We start from the raw sequence: 16,128 nt of genomic DNA, 5'->3' as shown, positions 1-16,128 counted from the left end.
TGCGGCCTGCTTTATTTCCTCCAGTTTTTGAAGATTATTATTGGGCCCTCTTTTTTTTTACATATACCTTCATCTATCTTTACCTCTGAGCTTGCTTCTCCCTCCCTTTTCCAATGCAGTTTAAAGCCCTCCTGATTACGTTTTTCATGCTGTGGCCAAACACATTATTCCCAGCTCTTGTGAGGTGTAACCCATCACTTGCCAGCAGTCCATCTTCCAAAAAACGTAGCCTGTGGACCCAAAATCCAGATCCCTTGCATCAGCACCACCTTTGTAACCAGTCATCCACCCAAAGTATTTTCCTTTCCTTTTCTGTTTGAGTACTGGTAGGGTAGACATGATGACTATCTGCCCCCCCAAGTCCTTGAATTTCCTGGGTGATCATATTACAGTTGCTATGGACATGTGTCATGTGCCAGCTATGTGGAAAATTAAAATTTCTTATCTTTAACTGTAGTTATAGCTCATAGCATTATGGAAAAGCTTTGGCAATCCTTTCTAGAGAAGCTGGTATTTCCTTCTAATTTTTACAGTGATGTTGGTATGAGAAGGAGCAAGCCTCCACCAGAAAGAAGGAGAATGAGCTGTCCTGTCAAACTCCCACCACAGAGGGTTACAAAACTGTTTATATTGTGTTACCAGCAGTGGCTCAATTGGGGATACAAGAGAAAAAGAGTGGGAAAGGAGAGGAGAAAAGGGTGGGATAACAACGGTTAGGAAAGGAGCACCAATAGAAGAGGGGTATCTGGTGACAGAGGTGGAGGAAAAGATAAAAGGAGAGGTAGACTTGGAGACAGTAGTAGAACAGGAGGAGGAGAGAAAAAAGAAGAGTGAAAAAAAGGAAAAGGAAATACCCTTCGGATGGGGTTGGTTAGAAATAGAGGATCCATGAACCAGAGAGCGAGTCCAAGTGAAATTACCTTTTGAGGAGATAGAGAGAAGGCAATACAGTGGATCCTCGACTTACGGAATTAATCCGTATTGGAACTGTGGCCACAGGTCGAAAATTCCGTAGGTCGAGGGTCCATTTCCCGTAGGAATGCATTGAAAATCATTTAATTCGTTCCAGCCAGAGGAAAAAAATCCGGGGCTTCCAAAGCTGCACTCACTGCCTTCTGTCCCCACTGTCCTCTGCCTCTCATCCCTGCGGGGACAGGAGGCAGAGGGCACCGGGGACAGGAGACAAGAGGCCCGTGGGTGCACCTTTCAAAGTCCCGAAAGCCGGCAGCGGGCACGGAGCGGCTTTCGGGCGGATTGGCTTTCGGCTTTCAGAGCTTAGAAAGGTGCACCCACTGGCACCTCCTGTCCCCGGTGCCTTCTGGGCACCGGGAACAGGAGACAAGAGGTCAGTGGGTCCAGCTTTCTAAGCCCTGAAAGCCCAAAGCTGACAGCGGGTGCAGAGTGGCTTTCGGCTTTCCCTGCCTTCCACCGCTGGCAGCTTTGGAAGACGAAAGCCGCCGTACGCCTGCTATCAGCTTTGGGCTTTTGGGGCTTAGGTCTGCAGCCTACGGACTGGAAAGGGGAGGTGGGGAAAATGCCAAATTTGAATTTGGTGCTTTCCCTACCTCACCCTTCTGGTCTGTAGGTTGATTCTCCGGCCGCAAGTCAAAGTGAAACTTTGTGGCCGGAGAAGTCCGTAGGTTGAAAAGTTCGTAAGTGGAGCCAAACGTAAGTCAAGACTCCACTGTATTCCAACACTAAGAGGAGACCAGAAGAGAGGGAATAACAGTGCAACTGGGAGAAACAGAGTTGGTAGAATGGACAGTGTATGTGTACCCGAAAGGGGATGATTGTTGGAAGAAGGGAGGCAAACATTGCCTAATTCCCAACCCAATACGCCTGCAGAAGGAGAATCGGCTGTACACCCTTGTTGTGGAACCATTTGCCCCAACCTAAGGAACTTGACCCAGCAACCGATGGATCGCGAGCGCTTTGGGGTGAACCCCCATTGGTGAAGTCATTCTTTACGCCCAAGTTCAAAGACAGTTGGACAGAAAGAGACATATTAAACAGACCTGTTGGTCTTACCAAAGTGGTTGTTCATGGTTCCCTGTTAACAGTTAATAAAAAGTTTATGCACCTTGACGAGCCATTGCTACTTTTTTGGGAAAGAAAGGGAGGATGGAAGGAACTCAAGCTTGAACCCACTCACAGTTGGAAAATTGGAAGCAGACTGCAGAGACTTAGTTGAGATGATGTACTGAAGCATGCCTTCTAACCAGAACAGATTCGGCATGCAAACCATAATTAGAAACCTGCTTCAAACTATTGATTGTAACTTTTAATAGATCCGCTAAGAGCTTGTTTGTGTTCATTGATCATTTTCAAAACTGGAAGAACAGCAGAGTCTAGTGCAGGAGTCCGGGAACTTTTTTACCTTTTACCCCCCAAAAAATTTATATAAGCTGACATTACCCCCTTGATTTTTCTCCATACTGTATATTTAAGCAAGCTTGGTGAAGCCACACTTTTTTCCCACCTTAATTCAAATCTTGCCTGTTCCTTTTTTTCATAGTTTTGAGTCTCTCTTTCTCTCTCCCTCTCTCTCTCTCTCACACACACATACACATTCACCCACCCTCTCTCCCTCCATCCATACATTTTCTGCATACATTTAAATAAGCTTGATGAAGCCCTCGGTCTCTTGCACCTTCTTTCCCTTCCTTCCCTCGTTAACTGGATCCTTTCCCTCCTCCTGCTTGCTTGCAGTCATCTCCAGCGGAAGCAGTCATTCACAAGCCCCAGATTGGTTGACTGCCCGGGGCTATTCCACAGCTGTAATCAATCAAGCAGGCTTATCTCTGATCTCTGAAAGAACAGATTTACAAGTGCCCTCCTGCAACCAAGGAAGTAACAGGGAGAGTTGGCTTACAATTTGAGGTTTGGCTGCAGGGGGTAGGTATGGGAGGGAGGGGTAGCGCTCTGCTCATTACCCCCAGGATTTTCACTTTTACCCCATTTGGGATAATTTACCCCTGTTCCCAGACCATTGGTCTAGTGGCACCTTAAAAAAACAGTAAATTTCATTTGGCAGTATGCTGTACACATGCAGTATGCTGAAGACTACAAAAGTTTGTAACAAGTAAAAGCTGCTAAACTTTATGATGCTATAAGACTCTTTGTTGTCTTTTGTGGCACCAGGTTAATACGATTGCCCATTTGGAATTTTCAGAACTAGATGTTCAGATTAACTTTTATCATCTGCAACCACTACTGGAATAGTTAGTATTTTTCTGAATAGAGTTTCCTGTTTGCAGTAACAACTATTTGCTGTAATCAACTTGTTTTTTAAGCATCAATTTTGGTTTTGGCCACAGAATTTAACAGCCTGAGGAGGACAGCTGGACATAGCAAGAAAGGAACAAGTGCTTAGTTGCAGAGCAACAGAACTGTGGGTAAACCTGGATGAGAAGGGAGTAGCCTAGATGTGATATGTGCTGCCAGGGAACAATCAAAATACAAGAGACTTTGGCTCTGTTTAGGTATAGCAGAGATTCTTGCTACACTAGATTCTTACTGTATTCTTACTACACCACAGGGTCTGTGGCAGGTCTCTTTCTCCCCCACCCCCTCTCCATTTGTCCTTAGAAGGAGGATAAATATTTGGTTTTAAACTAAATACAGTTCCCTGTAATGACTATTAATAGTGGGAACAATTTAAGATCTAAACCAGTTATTTGATCTTTCCTTGCTTTTACCTATTGTAAGATTTAAAAAGAGATTCTGTGTTACAGAGAATGGAAGTTAGTTTAAAGTCAGTTTTCTGTCCCTTTCAGATATGAAAAAGGAGGGATGGGAAGAAAGAAGCACATGAAATCTTGGGCTCATACCATCTCCTCATTTTCATGACTTCTCAGTCAACTCATTGTCACTCATGTGTTGTTGTTTATGTTTAGCCAAACATAAATATCTTTATTGTCAGCAGTGTGGAGTCTTACTTTGTCAGCGGGGATTGTATTAATGATAACCCGATATCTTCAAAAATGTTTGTGTCTGCAGATGAAAAAAGCCAAGATGCAGGAGTCGGGCGAACAGCTGTTAAGGTGTGTAATCACTGCATTTATTTACTATGCACAAAGTCCAATTTTAGTTTCAACTTGAGAAGACCCACTGAACCAAGTGGGGTTTATGTAAGTAGTGGCTAATACTGTAAGTTTCATTTATTTTGCTCTTGTTAAGAATTAGCTTAATTTGTGTGTGTGTGTGTGTGTGTGTGTGTGTGTGTGTGTGTGTGTGTGTGTGTGTGTGTGTGTGTGTGTGTGTGTGTGTGTGTGTGTGTGTGTGTGTGTGTGCGCGCGCGCGCTGTTGCTTTCTGTATTTTTCCTGTACCTTGTTTTAGTACAGTTTAGACACAACAGACCCTTGCTTTAGTAATTTTGACAATTCTGTAAAGTAAGTCATATTGGCATTTCAGAAATGTAAGAAAAGAGCCAAGTCAAAAACATGACTTTGTTGTGAATTTGGTAAGTAAAACCTGAACCTGAATTACAGAGGAGACAGGGTCCAGATACAGCACTCTGTTGGAATAAGTTATTGCATAGAAAAAAAGTGAAAATGGTGAAACAGAAGAACTGCCTGTAATTCCTTCATCCATATTGCAGATGTGTTATACAGTGACTTGTCAGAGAAACTGCTGGATAGCTCAAATTCTGGCTGTGCCTCCTTGACAGGAGATCCATAGGGTCCCTTCCAGCTGTGCAGTTCTAAGATGATGATGACGACGACCTTCCTTTCCTCTCTCTTTCTCTCTCTCCCTCCCTCTCTCTCTTTCTGGTGCTGAAAATTGTGGCCATCTTCTACACACAGATTACACACAGATATATAGCCACATGATAATAATTTAATCTTAAAGTCCATGTGAATGTTTCTTTGATCCACACAGGCAAACTATGGTTTATGAACATGCCTCGCTCATACTCTTCCTCAGATGCTGTGCCTAGATGGCACCTGAGGGTGGTGAAATTTGCTTCACATGTAATGTCAGATGAAAGTTTTCACAATGTATGGCACTCTGCAGAACAGCTTCAAGCTGTGCTTCTGAATTCTGATTTGGCTGCTTTGTTCTTGTTTAGTTGTTAAGTTGTGTCTGACTCTTCGTGACCCCATGGACCAGAGCATGCCAGGCCCTCCTGTCTTCCACTGCCTCCCAGAGTTTGGTCAAATTCATGTTGGTACAATGGTACCTCGACTTATGAACGATTCGAGTTACGAACAGCTTAGTTTGCAAAAAGTTGTTTCGACCTGTGAATGGAGCTGCGACTTACAAACCAAAAAAGGGGAAAAAACCCTTTCCTGCTCTTTTTTGACCCAAGTTCACCTTAGGTCAAAAGAAGAAGAAAAATCGCCCCCTAGTTGTAGAATACAGATTAACCGGCTTTGCATTAGTTCCTATGGGAACTAATGCCTCTACCTACAAACAGCTCCTCAACATACGAACAGAAAACAGCAGATACGGATTAAATGGTTTTCAATGCATTCCAAAGGGAAAGTTTGACTCGACTTACGAACTTTTTGACGTACAAATTTAATTCCAATATGGATTAAGTTCGTAAGTCAAAGTACCACTGTAGCTCTGATGACACTGTCCAACCATCTTGTCCTCTGTCATCCCCTTCTCCTCTTGCCCTCACACTTTCCCAACATCAGAGTCTTTTCTAGGGAGTCTTCTCTTCTCATGAGATGGCCAAAATATTGGAACCTCAGCTACAAGATCTGTCCTTCGTGAACACTCAGGGTTGATTTCTTTCAAAATGGATAGGTTTGTTCTCTTTGCAGTCCAGGGGACTCTCAAGAGCCTTCTCTGGCACCACAATTCAAAAGCATCAATTCTTCGGTGGTCAGCCTTCTTTATGGTCCAGCTCTAACTTCCATACATCGCTACTGGAAAAAACATAGCTTTGACTATGTGAACCTTTGTCGGCAAGGTGATGTCACTGCTTTTTAAGATGCTGTCTAGGTTTGTCATCACTTTCCTCCCAAGAAGCAGGAGTCTTTTAATTTCGTGGCTGCTGTCGCCATCTGCAGTGATCATGGAGCCCAAGAAAGTCAAATCTGTCACTGTCTCCATATCTTCCCCTTGTACTTCCCAGGAGGTGATGGGACCAGTGGCCTTAGTTTTTTTGATGCTGAGCTTCAGACCGTTTTGGTGCTCTCCTCTTTTCACCCTCATTAAGAGGTTCTTTAATTTCTCCTCACTTTCTGCCATCAGAGTGGTATCATCTGCATATCTATCTATCTATCTATCTATCTATCTATCTATCTATCTATCTATCTATCTATCTATCTATCTATCTATCTATCTATCTATCTATCTATCTATATATCTATATATCTATATATCTATATATCTAATCTATCTTTGTTTGTTTCTTTGTTTGTTTGTTTGTTTGTTTGATTTATATCCCGCCCATCTGGTATATTTTATCACTCTGGGCAGCTTACAGAATATCAAAACAATTTAAAAAACATAAAAACATTAGCATACAACAATAACAAATAGTGCAGGAATAAATAAATAATAAATAGCAAAGCAAAAGAAATCAGTAGTTGACAGGAGGGAAGGCCTGGATGTACATCCATGTTTTCAGCTGGCATTTGAAAGTACCCAGCGTAGGGGCCTCGTGAATCTCCGGAGGAAGGTTATTCCAAAGGCGAGGAGCCACCGCCGAGAAGGCCCGGCTTCGAGTCTTTTCCCTCCGGGCCTCCTTCGGCGTCAGGCTCCTCAGCCTCACCTCCTAACTCATGCGGGTGATCCGAGTAGATCTTCGTGGGTGCTTTTAGTTTAAAACTATATCGGAGGTTGTTGATATTTCTTCCGACAGTCTTAATTCCGGCTTGGGATTCATCCAGTCCTGCCTTTCGCATTATGTATTCTGCATATAAGTTAAATAAGCAGGGGGACAATATGCAGCCTTGTCGTACTCCTTTCCCAATTTTGAACCAATAATTGTTTCCATATCCAGTTCTTCCTGTCCCACATATAGGTTTCTCAGGAGATAGATAAGGTGGTCAGGCACTCCCATTTCTTTAAGGACTTGCCATAGTTTGCTGTGGTCCACACAGTCAAGGGCTTTTGCGTAGTCAAGGAGGCAGAAGTAGATGTTTTTCTGGAACTCTCTGGCTTTCTCCATAATCCATTGCATGTTAGCAATTTGGTCTCTAATTCCTCTGCCCCTTCAAAATCCAGCTTGTACTTCTGAGAGTTCTTGGTCCACATACTGCTGAAGCCTACCTTGTAGAATTTTGAGCATAACCTTGCTAGCATGTGAAATGAGTGCAGTTGTACGGTAGTTGGAGCATTGTTTGGCACTTCCCTTATTTGAGATTGGGATGTAAACTATTTTAATCCTCAGGCCTCTGCTGAGTTTTCCATACTTGCTGGCATATTGAGTGTAGCGCCTTAACAGCTTCATCTTTTTAGATTTTAAATAGTTTGACTGGAATGCCATCACCTCCACTGGGCTTGTTGTTAGCCATGCTTTCTAAGGCCCACTTGGCTTCACTCAGGCTGTCTAACTCAAGGTCAGCAACCACACTATCTGGGTTGTCCGGGACATCCAGATCTTTCTGGTATGATTCCTCTGTGTATTCTTGCCACCTCTTCTGCTTCTGTGAGGTCTGTACCATTTTTGTCCTTTATCATGTCCACTTTTTATCATGGCTTCTACTTGTAAATTATGGTTTGTTGGAATGCATTTATTTAATTACTGAAATGACCACTGTAGAATTATTCAACAGAATGTATCACTGTTACTGTCATTCACCTCTTCCTATTGCAACCAACATGAAATGTGGCTTTGTATCAGTTTAGTCATATAATTTTTTTGACCACAGTTTGAATTTGTCTAAAGTTTGTAAGCTGATATTAAACTAAATTCCTTATTTCCAGTGTAACAACTATGGTTTAATTAAACTAGGATGTCAGAATAGAAAAAGAGGAGTAGTTAGAATGAAGGTAATATACTCCCGTGTTATTCCATTCTAGCTGTTAAACTATGATATAATAACTCCATTTCAAAGCTATGCATTCAGACCTAACACTGAAAATTGCAGTTTGGTCTTGTAGCTGACACTGCGCCAGTTTATAAACAGTGGTTCAGAAGTGTCTGCTTATCCATGATACCAAATCACAATGCAAACTTCTTTCCAAGCTCCATTGTGAAATTTCGAAACCTTTGGAGCCAACTGCTAAACTGATGGAACATGAAAGCAACTCAGATGATGTGGGCTCCTGTCTAAGGTTAGCAGAAACTGTGATTTGGCATGATGTCCAAACTAAGTGAGTTGTTTTGTATACAAAGAGTGATAACAGCTCCCATGTTCATATTGATATTTTCAGGCAAGTGAACAGCACAGACAGCAGTAATCAGAAACCAGAATCCTCCAGCCTTGGTCCAAACCTATCCATGTCCAGTGAAAGTGAGTGTCTTTTTTCTTGTCTGTCTTTATAGTTAGAAGTGGATTGTTTCATGCATTTGAATTTTAAATTATAAGCATTATTCCCAAAGGTTTAGAACACATACTTTGCCCACACAGGGATCAGTGCTTACCAGCAGATTTTGAAAGGAGTTTCTCTCATGGGAACATTTGTACAAAATCCCCAAATACTTTTTAAAAAACTCACTTCTTTGTTTGATCTTTTCATTTTTCAACTTTCTTCAATGCTTTTTTTCACTCTTGCTCCCTGCCACACAATATTGGCCCAAATCCTCTTTCTTAACACCACACTAGTGTAGGCCTATTGAACAATGGGAATTTAGTAAATTATCTCCTTCATTGTTTCCATTGATTGATTCAAATTGGTCTACTCTAACTATGACTCACTATGTTAAAGTAAGTCACAGTTAGAGTAGGCCAATTTGAAACAGTGGAACCAACAGAGTAGTTGATTCACCAAATGCCCATTGATTCAATAAAACTACTCTAGTGCTATTTACTATACTAAGCAACAGGATTTTGGCTGCTGAGAAGAAACCTACATCTGATACCTTTATCACCATCGTGGTCATTAGTTCTTGGTAGCTTTGTTATCCATGACTTTGTCTAACTGCTTTTCAAAGCTATCCAAGTTAGTGGCCATCACCACACATTCCATCCTCTTTAACTATACGCTGTATAATTTCTTTTAATCTTTGAACCTCCTATCAGAAACTATGTGGGGTAATCTCGGATGCTATTATGAGAAACAAATTTCCCCCAATCTGTTATTTAGAGTGGTCGACCAGACCAGATGGGCGGGATATAAATCAAATAAATAAATATTTAGACATCATATATAACTCTATACACCTTTATCATGTCCCTCTGCCTGAGCTTTTTTCCTAACTTAAAAAGCCTCAAGTGTAATCTTTGTTCACACGGAGTTTCTCTAGATCTTGAAAAACTTGAACTAGAACTCTGGTCATCACTACTTCTGAAAGAAGGAAGGGGGGATCTGGTGCCATTGGAATTCCTAAGAGCCTGGCTGGATCACTCAAAGTTTTGTCTAGTCCAGCATTGTCTTCACATCATAGTCCAGTTATGGGAAGCATGTCCAGATTATGCTGGGTCAAAGAGGCCTGCATTAGAGAGAGAGAATCCATAATTATTTGCATGCAGTCATATATATATATATATATCTTTTTCAGTCATGCCATGCACTGATTACATCTCAAGGTCATCAAATGAATATACCTCACAGATGTATTCTACAAAGTAAGTTGAATAGTTTAGTTCACCATAATCAGTTCTTTCTTTATCTAGAGTGCAAACTATGGTCATGTTTTAGCAAATTTAGATAATTTTTGTCTTTAAACTGTTTGGCCAGAATCCTGTTGCAGAAAACCGTGCCAGTGCTTTTGCCAGCTCTCAGTTTTATGTCTGATTGTTCAAACAGAGGACAGTGTTAAAATGTCTCCTACTCCACTTGATGGTTGTCCTTACACAGTTGCGCAAGCCATAGGATTCTGACCTTTACATTGATAGAAAAGCAGTCACTTTTAATTTTGTAACATTTTTGCCTGTAGTTGGTTAAGGGGTTATTAAAAGGGGGAAGGGGGACTTTCCCTTTCAGTTAGTGAGATTCACCCACATAAAATCTCCCTTTCTACTGGGGAGAATTCATTAAATTGGGAGAAGCAATGCATTTGCTTCTCCCAATTTTTATTTGTCCCATTTTATTGATAACACATACAGCTTCTGGATTGCTTACACCTTCTAGGAAACAGGAGTGTGCAGTGCACTTGGAAACACACACTGCTGTGTTTTAAAACATATATACATCCCTCACGGTTGAGTGTGAGTAACAGACAGAGAAAGACCCGTGTTATTTCTAGATACTGTGTATTGTGTCCAGTTATGTCCAGTTCATGTATGCACACAAAAGGGCTTTGTGCCTGCACGGACACCTTTTCAGAACGTTCCAGAGCCTCAAAAATGAACGTGCCTCTCTGCCTATACTGCACAAGTGTGGCCCGCTCTCTTCAGTCCTTTTTTGTCCACACTGCAACAGCACATGAAGGACTGCTCTAGAACCTCTGCTTCACTTACCTTTGTCTTTTTTGATAAGTCCTCTGCCTTTTTCTTCTCCTTCCTTTCTTTCCCATCTTTCTGTAATAAAAAAAAGAATAGAGAGAGAGAGAGAATGATAGAGGGTTTAGCCTTTTCAGTTCTATTATCCCCCTTTCCCCATGGCTTTGCTATCCCCCTTTCCTAGTGATTTATATCCTCTGCTTTCATGAAAAAGTGTGCCACTTGTGGCAAAAACATTCTCCAATCTGATGGGCATAATACTTGCCCATTTTGCCTAGGAGAAACTCATTCAGTTCAGTCTTGTAAAAGAGCTTCACCACTCCTACACTCAAAAATCTCCAGTTCTGGCTTCGATCCTTTCTTTGGGAACAATTCCTTTGAGCCATGAATTCCCCTCTGAGTGTGATTTCAAGTTCTTAAATGGGTCGGCTGGCTTTGCTGGGGAATGACACAGACCAGCTTATTGCTGCTCATACTTCTGTCACCGAGTATATGATCTTAGTCTCAGAGGGTGAGTGCCTGAGTTCCTCTGTGCAGTGTCACTACCTCACTCAGAGCACCATCTCCTTGGATCTCATTGAGAGAGCAATCCTTGCCTCCACTGTTCAAGGACGGGCAATTGTTGAAATTGAGATCCCCTTGCCCTTACCAGCTGTCTCCACAACTGAGACATCATGACAGGGAGAATAGGAGGTCCAGATCACACTCAGCTTCACAATCCCCACCATGTCAGTTTTGACTATGCTATTCCAGGTCCCCTTTGACGAGCTCTCTATATTGTGAGGATGTGTACCGTGCATCTTTCTTCTGCCCTCCTTGCTTCATGTATGGGGTATGGGATGGCCTTCCCAGTCATATAGAAGTCACCATCAATCCCAGGAGTGCAGCAGGTCTTGATTGTGCACACATGATTGCCCTTGATCTTGAGAAACCTACTTTACCAGCCTTTGAGACTGAACTCCCGGTGGCTGTGAGTTTGTCGCAGTTTCTTCGGGCACTTTGGAATTTATCTAGACCCCCACACCAGTCCACTACCTTGTGTCTTCCATGGGGCCAGCACCGACAGCCAGTATCCCCTCCCCCCCCATCATCCACCCTGGCTGTCCGACTCACCTCATCTGAGGTGCTTCTACCTCTCCCTAATCCAGACTTTTTACCTAACTCACAATCACCACATTGTCTGCTCACAACACCTTCCATTCTGCAGGAGAAATATAATCAGATTATCGCTCTGCTGCTTCTGATGGGAGCAGGGGATGGACGCTATTGCTGTCCCAGAATCCTCATCTGATTCCAGTGTTCAAAGAGAGGATTGCAAAATACATCTGCTGGTATTCACACCAGTACTACTAGCCAAAGATGCATGTTTTGACTATGTTCATAAAAAGACAAACATACCCATCAAAATGGCGATGCTTGATACCCTGACAAACATCATCATCCATCCAGTCCTGGCAAAAAACTTCCTCAATCGCACCGACAGCTTGAAGAATCAATAATTTGTACAGGGTCCACAACAGGACAAAGCTAAGTTCTGTTTAAATACCCCATACTGAACTCTGTCATTAACCAGAGGACCCAAATGAGATCCAGGAGCTTTTCCTGTGATGCTCCAAATAATAAGGAAAGTCACAAACAACCTGCTTGCTTGTAAGGTTTGTTCCTCTGTGGCACTCTACATGCACATAGCTAATTACTAGGCCATGATGGGTGCCTAACATCAATTCATCTGGAAGAAATTTCAGACCATCATTGCCACTTTACCACCGGACAAAATGTCTCTCGCCATTTCCTTTCAGCAAGAAGCATAATCTCTGGCTTTAAAGCAAACCCATTCCATCCAACAAGTGGCCAACGATGTGGCGAAGAGCATGGAAGCAAGCATCAATCTGCGTAGGCATGCCTGGTTCTGCTCAGCAGGCCTTCTAAGTTCTGCATAAAAGGCCTCCTTTTTGACAGAGAGGGCCTCTTCAATGATGAAAGGTGATGATTTTACGCAGGACCTCCACAAAAAGAAAACCAATGCAAAGAAGATGGGAATAAATACATGCCACCCAACAACTTCACACTTCTGCCCTCACTGGAAGAGATCCCCTCCATACTCTAACTGCAAGTCACCATCTGAATGGTCCAAGGCATCAGATTGGTTGCTCACCAATGCTTCATCCCTGCTTTCTTTTCCACCAGATACAAGGAAACAGCTTTCACTAAGAAGACAGACAGGAAACCTTGATAACAGTTTTGATTCTATCCAGCCTGAGCTTGATGCACGCATCCCCTTCTTGCCATCATCCCACATCACCAGAGTTACATACACTTAGCACTGTTCATCCATATTCGGGACACCACCGCTTCAGATGCATGGGTTCTCAACATGATAATCCATGGATATGCAATGGAGTTTTCTTCTCTTCCACCCACAGGTGGTGTCTGATGCACTCCACCCTCCCCCATCTTTCAGGTGGAAATCCTCACACTGCTGAAGAAAGAAGCCATCTGAAAACTGCATATCCATCTCACCTGGGATGGCTTCTCCTCCTTGTACTTTTCTGGACCCAAAAGGGATGGAGGGCTGCATCCCAGTTTGGATCTATGCACCCTCAACAGGTTCATCACCCCAGAATGTGGAGTGACGTTACAGTCCATTCTTCTCCTGCTTCAACAGGGAGACATGTATTTCCACATCTCAATTCACCCACAACGCTATCTTCTTACCCAAGGTGGCATCCCGTTTTCACATGTCTCGACCTCTTAACGACCTTCAATACTCCTCTGCAGAATGACCTGAAACAGTCACTCCATTCCTTGTATGTCAGGCGGTCGTTGGCCTTTTACCTAGACAGGGCAAAAGACTTTAAACAACCAGACAATTACTCTCTTACCAAGATCCCAAAAAACCCAGTCTCCTCGCCATGTTTCTCTAAAGGGATCTCTCAGGCTATCACCTTGACTGGCAAACTGGCAAACGAACCTCTGCCTTGGGCTTTCTGCAGTCATTCCACCAGGGGAGATTCCTCATCCACCACTTTCATATGTGGCATAGACATCTAAAAGATGTGCTGACCATCTACATGGTCCAGGCCATTGCCATTTGTCAGACACTATGGGCTAGACCTCAGGGCTCAGAAAGAAGCTGCATTTAGAAGAGCTTGTTAGGATCTGGGTGGTGGCAGGGCTTCTCCTGCACCACTGCCCTGGCAGCTGCAGGATCGGGGCCAGTTTGGTGCCAGGAAGAGTCTAGCATTTGCAGGATTAATCCCTGCCGGGGCAACAGCTGCGGGGGCTCTCATGAGGTCCATCTGGGAGTCCTGAGGGAAGGCCTACTTAAGGAATGACTCTCCCTCCCAAAAGCTGCTTCAGCAACATAGGACTTCAGCTGTGCTGTTCCTGCTCCTGTGTTCCCGTGCTCTTGAATCCCTGAGCCCTTGCGCTCCGGCTCCTGTTCCAGCTTCTGTTCTTGCTTTGACTCTGCATTCCTGCTCCGGCTCAGTGCTCCCACTCCTGCAGCCTGGTTCCAGTCCTGGTGCTCCGGTTTCCGCTCCTGTGCTCCTATCGTGGCTAGTTAGTCCATGTGGGCTTGGCCCTCTGTGCTGTTGGCTTGGTCCTGGTGCCTTTGCCCCTGCTGTTGAAGGAAACCGTGCACAACCCAGACTCTGACAGGGCTGTTCTGTCCTGGCGTAACTCCTACCTCCTAACTGTAGCTTGCTAATCACCCATTTTGTGTGCATACATGGACACCACGAAGAAGACTTGGTTACTTACCCTAACTGGGTCTTTGAGTGGCGACCCATGTGTCCACACATCATGTCCACCTCCCCCTTGTTTCACCCTTCTTTTTTCCCTTGCGGCAGACAACTGGGACTGAGGAGAATGGGGCCATTCTTGAGCAGTATAGGCAGAGAGGCACTTTTGTTTTTCAGGATCTGGAACTTTCCGAAACAGTGTTCAGGCAGGCACAAACCCCTTTTGGGTGGATACATGGATCACCACTTGAAGAACCATCGTTATGGTGAGTAACCTACTTGTTCCCAGGCAACAGGGATTTGAAGTTGTCTGCAGTTTCTCTTCTGAGGACTAAGAATACTTGTGACAGATTGTGTCGTCGTTAACAGCACTTTTTAACAAGCCTGTCTCTCCAAAAAGATCCACATGGCATGTTACATACAGTCAGTAAAACAAGTCAATCTCTATTTGCAGGCATACACTTGAAAAGATGTGCCACAAAAAGAAAAATGGATGAGGAGGGCAAAGAAAAGTGGCAAACACAAGGATCAGTTCTTGAAATTCTTATCTTGGGGAGGATTACATTATCAGAAGAAAAGGGAGGTGATTGAACCTGTCCCAGGAAGACATGTGTCCTCTGTAATGCTGCTCTCACTATTGAGGGCCAAGTTGATCTTAGGGACAGGAGGGATATAGCATTAGAACAATACAATTTAGCACTTTTGACAAAATTATAGAATTGCTTAATGACAAAAATTCTTGCCCTGACCCCCTTTTTTACAGGCCATATGCACATGTTCTTTCTGTACCTGTATCTGAAACAATGCCCTCTTACTCTGATCAAACTCAATACCAAGCACTACAACAGTCACAGACTTACGCTGTGTATCCTCAGACAACCCAAGCCTATGGACTACCTCCTTTCGGTAAGTCATTTTGGAAGAGGTAGCCATGTTAGTTTGTGCAACCATATCAGGCAAAATCCAAAGAAACAAAACAAAATAAAAAAGACAAATGTAACACATTAAAGGCCAACTATTATATTTTAATGTGAGCTTTTCTGGACACATCCACTTCATCAGCTGGTTTCCTTATGTCTGATGAAGTGGAGATGTCACATTAAAATATAATAATTAGTCTTTAACGTGCCACATGTTTTTGTCTTTGTTTTGTTTTGTTTCCTTGGATTTTGCCTGATCTCCTTTCAGTAAGTGGGTCTAGGATCTCAAGTTGTCTTGAGTCCTTCTGCTTTTAAGGTGTCCTGCTAAAATGTTTCACATGGACAACTCACAACACAACAGTGTGACTAACAATATTATTGGGGATTTTTCCCTGTGTATATCAGCCTTCCTCCCCCCCCCCCACTCTGCAACCTTCAGATGAGTTGAACTATCTCACCATACCCAACCAGCAAGGCCAGTGAGCATTCTGGTTTGGGTATGATGGGACTTGTTGTCTAACACATTTGGAAGATGCCAGGGCAGGAAAGAGAGTGGGTGATAAAGGCATATTTGCTACTACAGTATATGAACTGATGTTTGTTTGTTTCATATACTTATATATCACCCAGTTTAGTGCCAGGTATTACTCTGATTTACAGCAAATAAGAAATCCAGACAATACAGTAACAATAGCATGAGGAGGTAGATTGATCTGGAAGGGAAGGAAGAAAATGTGTTCCTTGCACTTGAATAATCACTGGAGCTTTTGCCTTAGAGTGACTTGTACTGTGTTACCCCGAAAATAAGACGGGGTCTTATATTAATTTTTGCTGCAAAAATGTATTAGGGCTTATTTTCAGGGGATCTTTTATTTTACAGTCATGTCTTCTTCTGGTTGCTGCACAAGGGTGGAGGGCAGGGTTTCACTTAAGGGTGGCTTCTTTTTTGGTTAGGA

The 16,128-nt window shown here is 43.1% G+C and overlaps 1 protein-coding gene across 9 annotated transcripts in view; it reads left to right on the top strand.

Annotated features, from left to right (window-relative positions):
- Positions 1-16,128, top strand: part of EYA3 (EYA transcriptional coactivator and phosphatase 3) — a 97,702-nt gene that overhangs the window by 41,857 nt on the left and 39,717 nt on the right. For 7 of the 9 annotated variants that reach the window (XM_072980110.2, XM_020810533.3, XM_078380215.1 and 4 more), the window contains 4 exons: positions 4,000-4,043; positions 8,339-8,418; positions 9,627-9,693; positions 15,016-15,158. In XM_072980110.2, the coding sequence (XP_072836211.1) occupies positions 4,000-4,043; positions 8,339-8,418; positions 9,627-9,693; positions 15,016-15,158 (334 nt within the window). Of the gene's footprint in view, positions 1-3,999; positions 4,044-7,094; positions 8,240-8,338; positions 8,419-9,626; positions 9,694-15,015; positions 15,159-16,128 lie in introns of those variants that run through there. The other 2 variants (XM_078380218.1, XM_078380219.1) reach the window with 2 other exon arrangements.

The sequence above is a fragment of the Pogona vitticeps genome, chromosome 9, assembly GCF_051106095.1.
Source record: "Pogona vitticeps strain Pit_001003342236 chromosome 9, PviZW2.1, whole genome shotgun sequence".
NCBI classification, from domain to species: domain Eukaryota; kingdom Metazoa; phylum Chordata; class Lepidosauria; order Squamata; family Agamidae; genus Pogona; species Pogona vitticeps.
Note: the sequence above shows the minus strand (reverse complement) of the source record. Positions and strands in the feature narration are given on the sequence as shown.